Source organism: Acanthaster planci, linkage group LG12 (genome assembly GCF_054643075.1).
Source record: "Acanthaster planci isolate LZ-2023a linkage group LG12, COTS_SCS, whole genome shotgun sequence".
NCBI lineage: Eukaryota > Metazoa > Echinodermata > Asteroidea > Valvatida > Acanthasteridae > Acanthaster > Acanthaster planci.
The window spans coordinates 7,538,465-7,555,833 of record NC_141788.1 but is presented as its reverse complement, the minus strand read 5'-3'; the positions used below and the strand labels follow the sequence as shown (position 1 = coordinate 7,555,833).

At 44.3% G+C, this 17,369-nt stretch overlaps 3 protein-coding genes across 3 annotated transcripts; 1 reads left to right on the top strand and 2 right to left on the bottom strand.

The window, feature by feature from the left end:
- Positions 1-903: 903 nt before the first annotated feature.
- LOC110977710 (doublesex- and mab-3-related transcription factor 2-like) lies at positions 904-7,435 on the bottom strand. The gene is made up of 3 exons (XM_022232057.2): positions 6,954-7,435; positions 5,958-6,482; positions 904-2,757 (listed from the first exon to the last, which is right to left on the bottom strand). Exons 2-3 carry the CDS (start codon positions 6,478-6,480, stop codon positions 1,871-1,873), a joined length of 1,410 nt encoding a protein of 469 aa, XP_022087749.2. The 5' UTR covers positions 6,481-6,482; positions 6,954-7,435; the 3' UTR covers positions 904-1,870.
- Positions 7,436-10,622: 3,187 nt separating this feature from the next.
- Positions 10,623-13,760, bottom strand: LOC110977790 (NADH dehydrogenase [ubiquinone] 1 alpha subcomplex subunit 7-like). Its single transcript, XM_022232229.2, has 4 exons — positions 13,634-13,760; positions 12,694-12,746; positions 12,347-12,496; positions 10,623-11,636 (listed from the first exon to the last, which is right to left on the bottom strand). Exons 1-4 carry the CDS (start codon positions 13,697-13,699, stop codon positions 11,546-11,548), a joined length of 360 nt encoding a protein of 119 aa, XP_022087921.2. The 5' UTR covers positions 13,700-13,760; the 3' UTR covers positions 10,623-11,545.
- Positions 13,761-13,973: 213 nt separating this feature from the next.
- Positions 13,974-16,841, top strand: LOC147797112 (small ribosomal subunit protein eS28). The gene is made up of 3 exons (XM_087144431.1): positions 13,974-14,048; positions 15,220-15,434; positions 16,480-16,841. Exons 1-2 carry the CDS (start codon positions 14,022-14,024, stop codon positions 15,388-15,390), a joined length of 198 nt encoding a protein of 65 aa, XP_087000557.1. The 5' UTR covers positions 13,974-14,021; the 3' UTR covers positions 15,391-15,434; positions 16,480-16,841.
- The last annotated feature ends 528 nt before the right edge of the window (positions 16,842-17,369 follow it).

Sequence of the window (17,369 nt, the reverse complement as noted above, 5' to 3'; positions counted from 1 at the left end):
TGGCGTTTGGACGGTCGGGTTTCGGTCGCTCCTGACGGGAGCGGAACCGACCAGGTGGTGTAATATGTCCATCATAATTTGTAGGGATGTGGAGTGAAATACATCCCCGCTGTAACGTCCTCGGGGCGTTACACCGTGATTCGACACTCCAAATCAGCCATTCTGATTTCCTCCAATCCTCTTACCCATAATGCCTTCTTTTGGAATTCGAAGTGGATCTAGCTCAGGGAAGGAGACTTTCACCGCCCAAATTGTAAACTCGTCCCCACTGTAAACAAAAATATGTTTTATCGTGACCAAATGGCCTGCGTTCACTAGAATTCGACAATGGTTCTTTGACATTTCGGAATATCGAATTTTTTTCTAATCTAGTGATAACCGACAACAAAAAAATTCAACGATTTCTATTATATTTTTGATTTCCGACGATTGCAAGTGCAGATTCAGTGGTATTCCTCTCCATAAAGAAAAGACCAGAGACAAGCATCGACGAAGTGTTACGAATGGCCCTTATTCGCACATGCGCAGTAGTAGTTCTTAATTTATTTTAGTAGTTAGTAAAGCTTTAAGTACGGCCCCTGTGTACAAAAGTTTATCCAATCAAATTATAATGATTTGTCTTTGAAATGCTGACATATACAAGTGCTCGTTCACTTGTCAATATGGGCGGGAAACTTTAACATTTTGGCAAAAAAGATTCTTTGAAGTTTGCGCGTCATCTTGGCCCGAACGAGCACATTTATCACCCAAAAGGGACGTCGTTCCTTGGTAACGAGGCACCCCCTCCTCTTTATGTGCCAAGCCCCAAAAAAAGACTCGTGGTCAGTGCAAATACCAAGAATGGACTTACAATGACGCCTCTACGGAAAATGAAATTCAAAGTACTCGTGGACAAGTTAGTAATCTAATGTAAATGCATTACCTTTAATTGGTCAGCAAGACATAAACAAGACACAAAGTACTGTGTTATTGTCTAAAGACACAAGATTTCATTCTGTTAAAGTCACATTATAAATAAAGCAGTTCCAACTATTCTATTATTTCGATCGAGCTTCTGCAAATCATTACTTGCTTCCGTTTTCCATCTTCTTGATAAATCTCTAGCTCGCTGGCCTCAAAAGACACAAGGAGTGATAATGGAAGCAGTTTTTATTTCCAATAGAAAATGAAGATGCTAACAGTCAGAAGTCCAGTGTACTCCATCCAGTGTGGTTTGACCGAATCAAGGCTGGAGTATGGAACCATGGCAAATGGTTTGAACATGCCTGGCTGGTTCATTGCATGTGCTTCACAATAGCACCAAGTCCCGCTTCGCCGCCACTGAGGATTTTAAGCCAAATCTTTGTCCATTTCTGACATCTCGGGTTTGTTTCCCTCGATTCCAGAATCAGTTTTGAATATTGGTTAATTAATGGAACCAAATAGGCACTACAAAGTGTGGCCACGCAGTACCTCCTGTGAAAACTACGGCTTGTGGAGCTAGACTAAGGCCGTGTCCGAAACGGGCTTCCAGAGCTACGGCTAGGTCTATTGTCTACGCGTCTCCACGCATTTCCAGTGGAGTGATATGGACCTAGCTCTAGACAAGAGATTCGGATGCAGACTGAGTCTCATCTTAGGAGATTAACTTAATCAAATTGTAGCCTGAAGGCAAGGCTTTAGATCCTGTGGGGTGCGATATTTACCATCTCCTATCAATTTTGTTTTATAAACATAAAGTGGCCAGAGGCCACAGTACTACAAAAAAGAAAGTTCATGCAAAAGTTGCCATTGGTTTGCTGCCAGCTAAAGCGAGAGGGCTTCACAACATGACTAGGTCCATCACTTAGTTTAATTTTCAGGATTGTCGCACTCAGACTTTCCATTTTTTTCATGATTTACCCATGATGGAGTCGACAGAGAACGATAATCGTTTTGTTGACACAGTTTTCGCAAAGCGTTTGGTGAGGCTGGCGTTTCGGCAGATTTCTTGGGCGTTGGAATCGTCAAGCCTGTCTCTTTTCCGATCACCCGCAGGGGCTAGATCTGCACTGAGATCTTGCGAGTAATCGTTTTCGCTCTCGACACTGCCAAGCCGGGATCGAGAATCGGAGGCCCAGTTCTCCGCTCTGCGCACGGAACTGAAGGCCGACACTGAACCCTCTCCTCGAATCCGGTTAATTGAAAACTTCTGGATCGGCTTGTTAACTGGCAAGATACTTCCCCATTCGAAGTGTGCACTGTTAGTTCTACCATCGTCCTCTTCATATATCTTACTCCCTGGAGGCGACAGGTTCCATGGTAAGCTAGGAGTGGTCTCAAGATTCACCCCTGTGCTTAAAAGTGGGTGTGCCGTGGGACCGCAGGTCGGTGTCGCTGCGTAGGCCGTAACGAGTTTCTCTATGGCCAGGCGGAGGTTGCCCGCGCTGCCTCTTAGCGCGGCGTCCAAGGTCGTCGTGCTGTAGCTAGGGAAGAGGCGCCGGAGAAACCCGGCAGTGTGGTCCGGTGGTTCCCGCACCGCGTCGATGCCGCCCGGAGTCCGATGATGGGGGTGGTATTGGCGGTTCACGGAGCTAGGGAGCCTGGAGAGACTGGCCTGAGCCGCGTACATCAGGCTCCACTGGCATTCTCTCTGCAGCATGGTCGTTTCCAAGTCCTTGTCGGCGAAGGCGCGTCGCTTCCTCATCCGCTCACTGACGGAGGGAGGCAGGAAGATGACCGGCCGGGCAGAGACGCTGGTGCTTGGTGCGGTCGTGCGACTACCCTTACTACGGCAACCTACAGGAGAAATTATGCCGTTCAATTGTATTTTAGTCCTTCCTAATTCCCTTTTCCTTCTCTTAAAACATTCTGAACAATCACTGTGAACGTAAGTGATATAAAAAAATGTATCCCTGGTGTGAAAAAGTGTCCTCAAAATTATCATCACCATACACGAAAAATGGTTAAAAATAGTCCATAATTTAACAGCGTTTTAGATGTCCAAAACAGAATAATTCGCGTGAAGGCATTTGTTATTGAAACGTCCACAGAAGTATAAAAGTGATTTGACAAAAATGTAGTGTGGCTCGGACGTACCATGAAGCTTTTTCAGATGTATTTCTTATACATAGTTTTACTATGAAATCTGCTGAATATTAGAGGCTGTATCCTCCAGAGTGTTATGAGCGCGGTATCTTAATCCTTTAGTCCGTCTGTCTATCGTCTCTGAAAACAACAGGCCCACTCAATCTTATACTCTGAATTTTTGAGTGAATACCGTCTCTTAATTGCATGGGGATGATGATAAATTACTCTGCCCATTTTACTGTTGCTTGGCACAAGAATCGAGGGGAGAATGATGCTATGGACCACCACCCCACCCCCGTCCAAAAACTGGGGATCCCCCTACCCACGGGATGTACGCCCCTGGCTTATTTCAGTGTAAAGTGCCGCCAAATTTCTGTACAACTATAGCCTAGTCCGATGGCACCGCACTCACACGCACATTCTTCAGTTTGACGCGCGCGTGCAAATTGGCAAATAACGACACCCTGTTAACCAAAGAGGCATCTAACGCGCGCGTACCACCTGTCCACGAGCGTTGTGCCACCGCAGTAATGGCTTCTGATTCTGGTTGTTGGATTATACTATACACAAAACAAACTTCATTTGGGAAATTTCTTGGAATCGATTTCCCACAGATCGAAACGCCAACACGTTTTCGGTGAGTGTAGCGTTATGCGGCTAAAGGACACCGTGTATACTTTGAGATTTTTTTTCAAGATCCAACATAACCACAAGTTATATAAAGTTGCGGAACGAATCAGCGTGAATGACAAATCCAGAAAGCATGCCAAGAGGCTAGGTCCGCTGTAAAACATCACGAAGCTACTTCGCAAGCGGTGTCAAACAAGGGCTTGGGGCAAACAAAAACAGCCAAGGAGAGCAGATCGGTTGTCATGATGTCAGGGTTTCGAGAAAAAAAAAGTACGAGTGGAACCAAACGATGGCGAGGCCCGTCACGTTGGCCCCGGGGTGACGCACGGCGTTGAGACCGGTGGGTGTCCGGCTCGAAACGCGGTGAGCGACGGCGACGCGGGGAGTCTGTCCCGGGGAAGAGCTGTGTTCTAATCGAGAAAGTAAACAGTGCTTGGGGCTTCTGTGAAATCAACACCACCCTGCATAGGGGAAGATACTGAACGGAGACCACGCACTGACGCGATCCAGGCTGATTGGTTCTGATCCCTTCCATTGTCAGCTTAAAACATTTTGAATGATTTTGATACGAATGAAACCATGAAAAATGTAAACGAAATTGTATCGGATTTCACCTTGTCATCACTCTGAAGGACTCTTTGCGTGCCTGATTCTTTCTGGATATTTCTGTAAATCATTCCATCATATGCTCGGGTTGCGCAGCGGAATTCTTCGATTTGAAAACAGAGAATCACTCCGGAAGAACTTCCAGGCCTACTTCAAATGTAAACATTGTGCCAGGGTGGCATCAGTATTTTTCGCCATCAAGCAATTAAAAATGAACGCATGCGCATTCGTATCGACTGCCGGTGACAGAAAATCACGTCATCGAGGTCAGTAGTGAAAAAGTAATAAATTTATAAAGTGAGCTTCTTTCAAAGATTAAAGAGCTAGACTCATTAATGATGTAACTGGTATCTTGGAGAAAGTGGTCTCCCACAATCTCTACGTGCAAAAGTGGCGCCTTGCTAGTGGGATACGGTGGCTGAAAAGTGCCACATCAACTTTACGAACAACGCAGCTGCTTTCAAACGGATTTTACCGATGTGAAAATGAACGAAAGCTCTCCAAAATTACGATATGTGTGGCCAGTGGGTTATCCCCATCCAAATGAATGTCAATTGAAACAGAAATTATAAAGGAGTAAATATTTTGGGATACAGAATACACAGACTTGGTTTTATTTCTTGAATACTGTTTCTACAAAAGTGGTTATATGGAAGAAGATGCATTCATTTATTAATTTTTTAGCAAAAAGGGACACGCGCACAGCAACAAAGTTGCCAGAGCAACAGCAAACTACGTGTATTATTGGTTATGTTAACCCGCGGATTAGCACTATACAAATGCTAAACCCAAAAGTGGCCCAAGAGTAAAACCAAAATTAGCAAGACAGTCCGAACAGTAGGTATTATGAAAATAACACTGCACTGACACAGAAAACACATCTCTTCAATTGGCTTATCACGACGTACAGTGAACGTCCACACAACCATAAAGACTCCCCCCCCCATCCATAACCATAAAGCCGTATGCAATAAACAATGGTGACGTAAGTCTTCCATTTAGGAGAAGATAACTTGTCTGTCTGTCTGCAGAAGACTGACAAGTGTCTTGCAAGAATGGCCAGTTACCTTCTGCTTTACTATATCTCCGTGTCCAGGTTTTGCTTTCTGTGAGAAAGGTTTTCTTTTCGGTGAACTCTGCACATCAAAAACGTGTCGATTGGAATCTTTTGTTCTTGACATTGAAAAATGACGAGATCAAATCTCTTCTCACCGAAACTGTGAAGAACGGCCACAAAAATTACCATTCTTGTTTTATGGAGAAACGCTATGAAATAAAACCAAAAACTTAAACCAAATTTCGCCTGAACGGCATTGCAACATTTTGCCAACGTCACTCTGTAACATTTGTCACCACCTTGAGGCGGATGTGTTTTCTGTCAAAGCATGTATAGAAGATATTAATGTAGTTTCCTCTTTGTCTCGAAAACTGCGTAATTGAGCATCCGATAAGCAAAGGTCTAAACCCTCTTTCGTTTCTTCATTTTCCCTGTCGGCTTAGGTCAAATCCGATGAAAAGGCTTGAAACTTATTACAAAAAAGGAGTTAAAGGAAGAATTTTTAGTTTCAAAATCCTCTAGCAAAAATCAGATGGCTCTGCAAACTCTGTCTGAAGTGATAGACATGAACATAAACTTGTGAAATGTTAAGGGACTTAGTAAATTTGACGCTTACCCTCTAAAATGTCTTTGGAGACGGATGTTGCCCTGTGTCCCTGTCCTCTAGATGAATGTATCTTACGACTCCCGCCCGACGTGTTAACCCCCTTCCCTGCTCCGCACACCGACTTCCTTGTGGGAGCGACGACTCCGTTGCCGGCAGCCTCTTTACCGGGCGCGACCGGCGCGTCCTCGGCCGTCGCCTGGTGCCGTCGCAGGGCCACCTGGGCCGCCATGACCCGCTGCCGCTCCACCACCAGCTGGCAGTTGGTGCACTGGCAGTCCCGCCAGCGGCAGTAGCGCTTGTGACCCTTCAGGCAGGACACCACGCCGTGGTTGCGGCACCGGGCGCACTTCGGGGTGCGGAGCACCTTTCTTGTGGTCGGGGGCCGGGAAGGGGGGTCCATCTTGCCGGCTTTGAGCCGTGGTCCGGACCTAGAGTCGGCCTCGGCGGAAGTCGGAGATGGAGACGAGATGCCCAGGTGTGATTCGTCTTGATGCACGTGCAATGTTAAATTTGGGACCATATAGTTGTCCATTCCTGCGAGTAAAACAACAAAATCGGAACTTTTACACGGCTGCGACTCGTCAATGCATGTGCGATGTAACAACCAACAATATTCGATCGTTAAATCTCGATGCAAAATGTTTAAGTTCAATGGAAAAAAAATTGGGGGGCTTCGAAAGTTTCTGGCTTATTCTCAGACAATTTTCTCAGCTCTTACGACAAACACAATATTGCCCCTGTTTCTGACCAGAGCTTAGCTTTACGTCTGTGCCATTTTAAAATTTTAAACACTGTATTCGATTCTTCAAAGCAGGTTCAAAAATTCCACTTACACAGTCGTGTCGAAAATTCATCTGCAGGGTTTTAACAAACACAAGATTAATTTTTTTAGACAATTTTTACAGCTTCAACCGATACTGATTGTTCTGTCATCATTATCCTTGATCTATACTCTACCAAGATGAACACGTTCGAAAAAATTGTTTGGAATCAATAATTCCTTACCGTCGACATGAGCCAAATTGAAGATGTTGGTCTTGTTGCAAAATGAAGAGGGAGCGAAAACAGTGGAAACAGACGCAAACTTCTTCAAATTAATCAATTAACATCTTTGAAAAGTGCCATCGATGAAGAGGGCGAAGAGGGTCGAGACCTCAGATGTGCTGGTTCGGGTTAAACCAGTCATCCGTTGCAGAAGTCCCAATGAGGCGGCTGATAGGTTCGTGGGGCGCGCTGCCGCTCAGCCAAGTCGGCGGGCCGGCGCTCCGGTGCGAATGACCGCGATCGCGACCGCAACCGCGTTCGCTCCGGCGCGAGGGGTGGACGGGAAAATAGGCCAGCCCCCAGTGAGAGGAGGCCCAGTAGGATCTGGGGCTGACGTGTGTGTGACTGATGAGTTCTGACGGCCGGCCAGGCGGGCGGGCGGGTTGTTGTACTCCTTCGTCAAGCCTAAGCTCCGTGGGTGTACCTGCCGCTAGAACCTCGCTATTTATATCTTCACCAACCTCGTCCAATTGGTATACAGCGGCAGCCCGCTTGGGCCAATCACAAAGCCTAAGTTTAAGAACTTGCGCCTAGCGTGCTAAACAGTTTTAATATATCACGTCTATTGCTGAGAAAAGCGGCCCACGTGTATCAGAATCAATTACAGAGCAGTCCGGACAGAAATGGACCGTAACTACAGTTCGGCAGTTGCGGTCAGACACTTAACAGGACGGAACCCAATCCGTGAATAGCAATCTTTTCTCTCATGACATTCGGCAACGCGTCGTTTGATGCTTCTTCATGACATTAATAATACAGGTAATTACTGTTTTTTTTATCCTTGAAACCCGAATTTGACAAGAGAACAACTGTTGCTCAGCAAGAAGACATTTCGCCCTTATTTGGTCAAATAAGCAACTGCCTACAATTGGCAAAATTCCCCAAAGTTTGAAAGATTCCCCCGCCCCCCCCCCAACATTTTGTTTCATGCCGGTATGTAGTAATGTCGCACTGTCCCATTGTGGCTTGAAATGAAATGGAGCAGAATTGTGGCTTCAGCTCTCCGCATTCTGAAACTGATATCTTGGAAGAAAAGTTAAGGAGCGACCAATTATTCTCTTGTCTCTTGTATAATTTGCAACATGACAGTATAGATTCCCCTTTCAGGTATTTTTGGCCCAAATGGGCGTTGATTTGTTCGTAAAAAGGCCCAGAGTAAGGAAAAGCCAGAGTTATTTTTTTTTTCGTCTCAGCACAACAGCTGCAGTAAAATTTTGCTATTTTTTCCCCCACAGAAGTATTTTTTTTCTAATTTAGGTTTCCACTGAACGTTCGCCGCTCACTAAACTTCGCACCGTGTTATTCGCAATGGCCATAATATGTTAAAGTGACGTAACGTGCTGCGTTGATCTGAGTAAAATCATTTACTAGGAATCATAAAAATGACTTGAAACCATTATAACACCCACCAAACTATAGAAAGTTATTTTTACAACGAGCTGTTCTTCACTGTGATGTCTGTGCTGTTGGAAAAAAAAGTTGCTTGTGTTCGAAGAAAAATTTGCAGTACTGACAACATTTACGAAATATCTATAACGACTGGACTCAACGGGTCATTCCGACGACTTGTTTCGTCGTGTGATAGTATTATAAGAGCATGCTATCCTATACGCCTGGCGAGCTTTCTTCGACACTCGTAAAAACTCTTGTCAGCAGGACAAACTTTTGTTTTTCTGCGCACACGCCAGCGGGGACCGGATCGGTGCGGAACCCGAGCCCTCGTGAAATCGCGGCCCGGGATATTGCATGACAATCGAGAGTATAAAATGACCGGGGAAACGCGTCATTATGGCCGGAATTATGAAATAAGAGGGCCATTTCAATTACAGGAGCTGACAGCTGCATCGGGAGCCCTGACGGCTTACAGACTCCATAGATACCTGACTTCTGATATGTGAAGTTTTGTTCTTGTAAAACTACACATCAATTTTTTTTCCTTGGAGCACAAATTTCACAGAAACATCAAGCATGTACGTGTACACATTTGGGACATCAGTACCTCTAACATGACCTCCGTTACCACAGAACAATTTCGAAAAACGTGAGCTTAACTTAAACCAATCTAAATGCTGAATCATGTGATCCTTAAAGTGCATGAAAGACTTCAACTCTATCGAAAAAACCTTAGCTCTGTTCTAAATTAACGGCACGGGTATTATATGGTTAGAACAATGCCGGGCACAGCGTGTGAATCCCAGTGATTAAGCAGGGGGGTGTTGGGTGGGTGCATCAAGCCACTTTGAATTATGGGTACAGTTTGCACGTGTACAAGATCGGAATTTGCCAAGTCGAGTTTTTTGTGAAGGACCATTTATTTCTTTTTGTTTGTTTTTTTCCCCGCACTTCAGGATAAATTAATAGGCAACCACATCTCCGAAGCAGTTACAACGTGGAAACAGGCTTTTAGTTCGTCAGCCTACCCGATCCATTTTATTTACGGAATTCTACACCGGCCACAAGACGATGAACTCTTGTCCAAAGCCGTTGGTTTACGCCTCCCCTGTGGTCTTGCACGCATACCACGGATGAGTGGACGTACTTCTGGGCAGGTGAGCCTTGGTGTGCACGCATGTGCACTTGTGTCATTCCCGTTTTCGTACGAGCCCGATTTGGCTAAAATAATATTGAAGCCCGGTGGCCAATTCAATTCAATATCTGGACCAATTTTTCCAGCTGTCGGTAACGCATTTAAGACACCAAAATTGATCTCTCGCGATTCACCATGAAAGAGCGAAGCATAGAGTCGATATTTCAAATCGCATCACCTGAGACATCTCTTTTTAAGCAAACATGATGTCTGCAGACGCCTTCATTTCCATAAAAGGACAGGCAAATGCAAGGTCTCCTTGATATGCAGGGGAGTACCTTAACAGCTTTTTAATTGGCGCCGACGAGAGGGTCTAAGTTCTAGAACAAATAACCGCCATTGCCACAGCTGCTCGACGACCAAACAACATCACGCGCGGCGCGGCGGTGTGCCGCGCGTAAAAACCCCGGCTCGGTTGTCAGTGAAGGCTAACGTTTCGACGGGAACGAAAACTGATCAGATATTTGGGGAAATACATCTTGTCTAAGCATCGCTGTCTCTCTGTCGCGGTGTTGGGTGATGCTTGCTCAACCACCAACCGGTCTAGGAATGTCTCCGTACCGTTCTCTTGTTGCTCGCACGGCACAGTGAAGCTGGGAAATGATATTTTCACGGCAAAAAAGGATAGGATCACCTCTATTTGTGTATCCGAGAAGCAGTGAAAAACCATCAAGAGCCGAAAGGAGTCTATGAAAGATCAGTTTGCAGGCCATTGCCGTGTTTAATTATACGAAGGCCGGTGTGCGTGCTAAAAGCTACCTCAAAGGCGATTTGCCAGCTCTGCAGCTTTGGATTCATCTCCGACTGTCCAAACCAATGAAGACACTTAAGTCTCTAGCCTAAATCTCTGGTTGTCTTGAGCCAAGCGTCGCGTGGTCATAAACCGAAATTCACTGAAAGAGAAGCCGGTATTGAGGATTAATGGACCTAACAGGTGACTCCTCAAAAACTGCTCCCAACTGTGTTAAGCTGAATTGAATGAATCAGTTTTAGAGAGGACTCGTGCTAACAGACCAAAATGAAACTGCCCGTGAACCAACCGCTTAACTACTGCATAACAACCTTTTATTTCCAATGTGTCGCACATATCAGAATGCAGCATTCCTTTCACCCCACAGCATGCCCGGGAACGAGTGAACCTAGCAAACATAAAACGCTGCACCGAGCCTACGTGCTGGAGGAACATCTCGAATGGTCAGTCTTTGTTGAATCAAGTAGGTGCCCGTGTATGTGATAATGAATGCACAAGCCGCCCATCCCACAGCTCCGCATAAACTAACATGCTACAACACTCCCCCAAGTTCCAGGTTGGTACACGCTTGGGCAACTCTAATGTCCCTTCCGCTCTTCACTGATTACAAGGGAAAGAAAACTGCTCAGACAAGTTGGTAGGAGATTTATACAGTGTAAGCATGCATCCATCTTACTGCACTTCCCATGTAACCTGAACCTTTCCAAATCCTCCAAAATCTTCCGAGCGGTTTTGGAGGATTTGGGAGGGTTAAGGCTATACAGCAAAAATACAGTGGCTGGTTGCAAAAAGATGCACTGTGTCGAGGTCTAGGGCTGGACCTTGGCTTGTTTACTCTCAGCTAGGCATAAAATGAGGCCTACATTACATATGAAATAATTACCACTCCTCCATATCATTTGCGCTGCCTCAGCGCTGTGACAGGAATTGGCGGGAGATTTTGAAGGACCCAGGCTGTGGTCACACCTCAATGGAACACACTCAAGCAGTAACGGAGGATTTTGGAGGACTGAGGCCATATCTGATTTTGACAGGCAGGCAGTTGGAAGATTTTGTAGGATTCAGGTTGCATTTCAGCAAAAATGCCTAAGAAGTTATAATTTGGGAAAAAAACTTACACTCCTACAACTGCAGGATGATGTCTCTGAAATTATTGGTATTTAATTACAATTTTTTAAATCTACATGTATTTACAAAATAACTACTGTCTGTTGATCATTTTAGGTAGGGCTCGTCAGTGGACAGCTTCCACGTTGGCGGAATACCAGGGGTGACCGGTTTCCGAAGAGCAGGAGTTCCAGACCCACTGCGGAAAGATAACACAAGGGGAAACATTTCACTAAAAGAGCCTGTTTCCAAGTTCAGCGAATGTTTAGCATGACCTCTCACTGGAAACTTCCACACATCCCTGATTTTGCCCTGCAGTGACACATCAGCCATTAGAAAGTGATAACATGTCCTAAAAAGTCGAATTGAGTAGAGAAAATATTGAAGCATTTCCTTAGAAAATGCTCTTCAGATCAGTCTGGTAGGGTTTATGTACAAGGTGTCGAGTAATGTCCAGGTTATGAGTGCCTTTCCTTAAAGAGGCTTTATCGTGGGTGTTCTTTAACATTTTCAAATAGTGCCAACCAGCGACTGCAGCGTACTAAAGTGCAGCCTTTCCCATGGATAAGATCTTGAGGCACCATGTTGGTTCCGATACCGTGCCCTTTGCCCTCTTTGAAGGAATGAGCATGCAGCCCATGGAGTCGAGGTTGACTAAAGTGACCTTATGAGGTCAGTGCCTACGAATGCATTAGGAAGCTAACCAGTATGACGAGAGTGTGTCTTTGAGTGAATCATAATGTGTCTTTGGCAGTCCAAACAAATGGAAACTAGTGACTTCTTTGGACACACAAGAGCATTTTGTAACTTTACGGGTGCATTTGAATGGCTTACTCTCCTAATGTCAGGTAGGGGCATGAGAGTAATCATGGCAGGTTGTGGCGATACATGGCATCTGAGGAGACCTACCCCTCGGCCGGCTGCGGTTCGGCGAGACGCTTCACACTGGAGTAGACTAAAGTGGCCGGCTTGGAGTCGCGCCGCCCGTCCCTCGTGAAGTAGTAATTCTCCGCGAGCTTGTGGGAAACGCCATCTGGGAGATTGGGCTCGGGAATGGACCTGATGAGACAGAACAATAATCCTGGCATTTCAACCCTTGCAGAATCTTTCTTAATAGCAAAATTTTTAGGATTCTTGCTAATGCTCCGAGAAGAAAATAATATACAGGCAAAGATACAAGTACACAAGCACAGATGAACAGAATTGAATAAGACAGGAATTCAATAATTCTCAAACCAGAGCCCAAAATGATTTACCTTGGGGCAATTTCTGGAGCATAGCGAAGCTGTAACTTGGCCTGGAGATTCCTCTGAAGAGAAATACAATACACAGGTGGGCAAAAGTCAATTTCATAGGGCCTGCATTCCATAGAAATTGATATGATTCTGAAATAACATTCAAGACTATCCCCGACTTCCCCCAACTCTAACTGCAGTTGTGGCACTCTCGGAGATGATGCCCTAACTCTGGTCAAAGTTTTGAGAAGAAAGCTCTGTTTGTAGGCCTACTCTTTAGACATGTCAGACACAAACATTTCGCCCCATAATGAGTATCAGGCATGACATATGGGAATTAAGATTTGGTGTATTTGTGGTATATTATTGTAGGATGACGTTACAATCTGGTGATACTGCCTACAGTCATGACAGTCAGCGTGGTCAGTGCATTGGCAATTCTCGATGTCAGGATGACGTCACTGATTCTTGATGATTTTCTCTGATTGGTCAGTTGATGGCTATAAGTAGGCCTACTACATCTTCCACACTCAAAACTCAAAGGGGCAAAAACATTAAACAGTGTAGCCAGCTCCAGGTAGCGCGGCGGTCTACATCACGGGGAAAATCTGAATTATTGACTTAAACTCTTAACCTTTACATGAAATGTGCCTGAAATTTCACTATTTATGCACTATAAACGTTCCAAACACTGTACTGAAAGGTTTTAGTTATTTCTATCACGTTGCTGCCAAAAAAGGAGGGAAACATGCAAATCCCTGTACAAAGTGAATGGAGAGTTGTCCCTTTGCCGAGACGTGAACAACCTCCGACCTCGATCTCGAGAAAGCGGCTAACCAAAACGCAAGTCTATTTTATGTCAGTTTTATCAAAAGAAAAAAATAAAACCGTCAGATTATTTAAATTTCCACACGTTCGATTCATAACAACTCAACAATACCAATCAGTAACATTACCATACCCCAGACAAGAAATTTCGAAGAGCTTGAATAATCGGCGAAGCTGTTGCCATTTTGCTGAAGTACATGAAGTGTACTTCGTTAGTTGGCGCTGGTAATCGACCTAGAAGTGTACGTGTACGCACGTAATTTAACACTAATGTGCATGACGCGGACCAGCGAAACCTGTCAAGTCTGAAAAAATGTCCTAAATAAAATAAAGTATAATCTAATAATTAAACAAAAGAATGCCATTATATCACCAAAAAAATAAATTATTGCAAAACTACTTATTTTTGTACATTTTATTAAACTAAAACGGTTTTAAAAGACAGCCTTCTGGGTCATATTTTTGTAATATAGTGCAAGAGGCAGTCCTCTTTGGTATTTCACTTGCCAGAAAACGCAGGAATGGACAAGCCAGTTAAACTTGCGAAGGTAATTTCTCACCTTTTTATTGTAGTTCATACCCTTAACGACATAAAAATCAAATCTTGAATTTGTCAACTCCCTCAGAAATTCGTTTATTGGTTCATTGTGGTCAGCGAAAGGAATTTTTTTGTCAATGTGACGTTGATAGAAGAGTGTGTCAATATTGCATTGGATCATCATCATGCACACGCTATTTGTGCACGTGTAATTCAACCGTTGAGGGCCCCGTTTTGGCGTAACTCAATAAATCAAGGGTGCACTGAACCAATTCAAGCTCCATTGAGAATAGTGTAAAATCAACCAAGTTTGGAGCCCATGGCAGGCAACTGAAGTCACTGAGGCCACTCAAACAAAAATTGTATTTTTTGTCCTAAAGATTTCATTTGGTTTTCATTTTTTGGTAGGTTAACCAATGAATATTTTAATTATCTGCTAAAAACAAACTCGCCCCCCAAAAAAGTGAAAGTTCCGAAGTCTTCTCAGCGGCCATTCTTCAAATGACATCCCTCACCTTCCTGGGGCTCTTCTGACAAATTTTCAATCACATTTTTGTCTGGCTTTGCCCCCAGATGAGTGCCCCTGAATCTACAGAGATGATCCCGGGCCATACTGACACAATTCCACCATTTCCTGGCCCAAACAGACCCCTCTTTTCGAAACAATCTCTGGGGGTACTTTTTGTGCGCTTCCGCCTGGCAGAGAATTTTCCTTGAATTGGGACACTGCACCCTCAAATTTAGTCAGGATGTGGACAGATTTGTACTGTGTTGCTGCATTGGTTGGATAAAAAAAATCGTTTTTAAACATTTTACATTGCCATAACCTTAACCAGGCGTGTGAAAAGGCTAAAAATAAAATGCATTATTTATGCATGCTTGTCATCAACACAGGTACGCACACACAAGTCCTGTGTGGGGCATGATCAGTCAGTGTTTGCAATCATTCAATTTTGTGGCAGGATCTATCAATAATTGTGGCATCAGCCAATCACCTTTTCTATTCAATTCACCGTTCGTGGAAATCTTTTCAGTGAATGGAGATTAATGGGATTTCCTACAGAATCGACCGATAATACCCACATGTAACGAAAATATCAAAAGACTTGTAAGTAATCAAGTCAGGAGAATTCAGGAGAAAAAAATCAGCATCAACCTTGTTTTTCATGGCTTTTTTCCAGGTGACTAAAGTCCTGGGCCGGACGGGTTCCCAGGGACAGTGCACCCAGGTCAGGGTGGAGTTTCTGGATGACACCAACCGCTCCATCATCCGCAACGTGAAGGGGCCGGTGCGGGACGGCGATATCCTGACGCTGCTGGAGTCTGAGAGAGAAGCGCGGCGGTTGAGGTAGAGGGCAGCAGACGCAGCGGTTTAATTTAGACTCATCCTTCCCTGGTGAGTAGAAATGCGGGGGGAGTGCGGTAGTACTCATGAGCAGAGTTTCAGACCTTTGTCTGACACTGGATCAGTTGACTTGGAGTCTGAGAACTTCATCTGACCCTTAACTTTAACGTGGCACCTGAGGTGTTAATGATCCTTCCTGAATCCTCCAAAGTCTTCCACTTTGCTGGAAACCAATAGCGTATTCTTAGTTACTTCAACTCTCAAGGATCATCAAGCCCCCACATAAAGGAACAGCAGCTGGGCTCTGGCTTCTTTAATCCTGCACAATCTTCCACTGTACAAGAAATCACTGGCCCATAAACTTGTCATTTCCAGTCTGGGCATAAAGTGCTACGATAAATACACATGGTACCGAATACCACAAACTGATCTATCCTGTGTACAAAGTATATACATGATGTGCTACCTATCAAATTGTTCCTTTGTGATATGATCAACGAGTTGTGTGCCCCCTCTGCCTTGTTAGCATCTGCACAGCACTTGACAGCAGTTGTTATGCATTAAGTCTGTAGAATATGCCAGAGTACAGTAGTCCTTGTTTTCATAAGTTGAGAACCTAATGAGAACGCCCACACTCACCTTACATACCTAGTATGGACATTCCTTTCTTTTCTTGCAGTTAAAAAACTCAGTGAAAATACTTGGTTTTTTTTAACCGGGAACACGATTTTTCAGCTGGCATTTTGTACAAGATTTCCTTGACTATTCCTCTTCCTTTTACAACGGATGACCCCATCCCTGAAATTCGTCTAAACTTCTTTTTCAGAGAAGGGGAAACGTCCTGTGGACATGTGTAAGTCCACAGAACGTCTTCCTTTCCTGCATCGTGTGGACATCTTTTGTCCACAAGTCCATACTAGGTATGTAAGGTTAGCGTAAGGCAGTTGATGATAGTTTGTTCACACACAGATTGTTCTAAATGGAATGGCAAAATTCGCAAATTTCAGAATGCTGGAATCCTGTGAGTTACCCAAGCTTGGTTAAATTCTTGAATCCTACTAACAAGCTGTTCCTTTTCTCTTGTCTTTCCTTCTAGAAAAGCAGAAACTTACATCCCCCACCTTCAACATCATGCTGTTCAGGAGGAGTCACCTTCAACTCGCAGCGATAGAGTAAAAACAGACGATCATGTTGATTCACCACACATGACGAGAGGACTCCAGGGCTGCTCTAGATCCACAAATCACGGCATGGGTGGTGACTCTTGCAACTCGACCCCGGAAAAAACACTTTGTCATCAGAAGTCCAACCTGCTAGCCCATATGTCATTCACAGTTTGCAATTTGAAACACTCTTGATCCATTAGGATTAACAGATGTTAATGATTACAATTGGCCTTTACTGAAAGGCAGGTGGAAATAAAGCTCAGAATCGATCATTGTCTCTGCCGTTGTAGAATGCACTGTCTTCCTTTGTGTCTTTTTTCTGGTCTTTTCAAAGGATTGTAGGGATTGCCTGGTGGAAAGATGTATAAGATAATGTATGATTAATGAAGCCCAGTTGAGGTCTTATCTGAGAATACACAAGGGGCGCCTTTCTTGGAGGCCCTGAGCATGAAGAACCAGCTTGGTGTGAACTGAATTTATTTGGCAGTCAACCAACTTTGGAAAAGAGAACCGTTCAAGCAGTTAACAATAGTTGGTCCAAGCCTGGAATTTTCCTTGAACTGGGTTATTCTTTCCTTAGCAAGTAGCTCTTCTGTCTCGTTGAGAAATTCAGACTTCTCCCCCGAAGATAGTTGAGAATCAGAGCGTCGGGATTTGAGGCTTTTCCAAGAATGACATTCTGCTTTTGTGATTATTCAAATAGATATCCCGAGCACCTGTCTATATTGGCGAATTTAATTCATTGAATTGATTCAAGTGAAGGTTTCTGAGTCATTTGCATAAAAGTGCCCCATAGTTTCTTTTGAAGATTGGCCGAAAT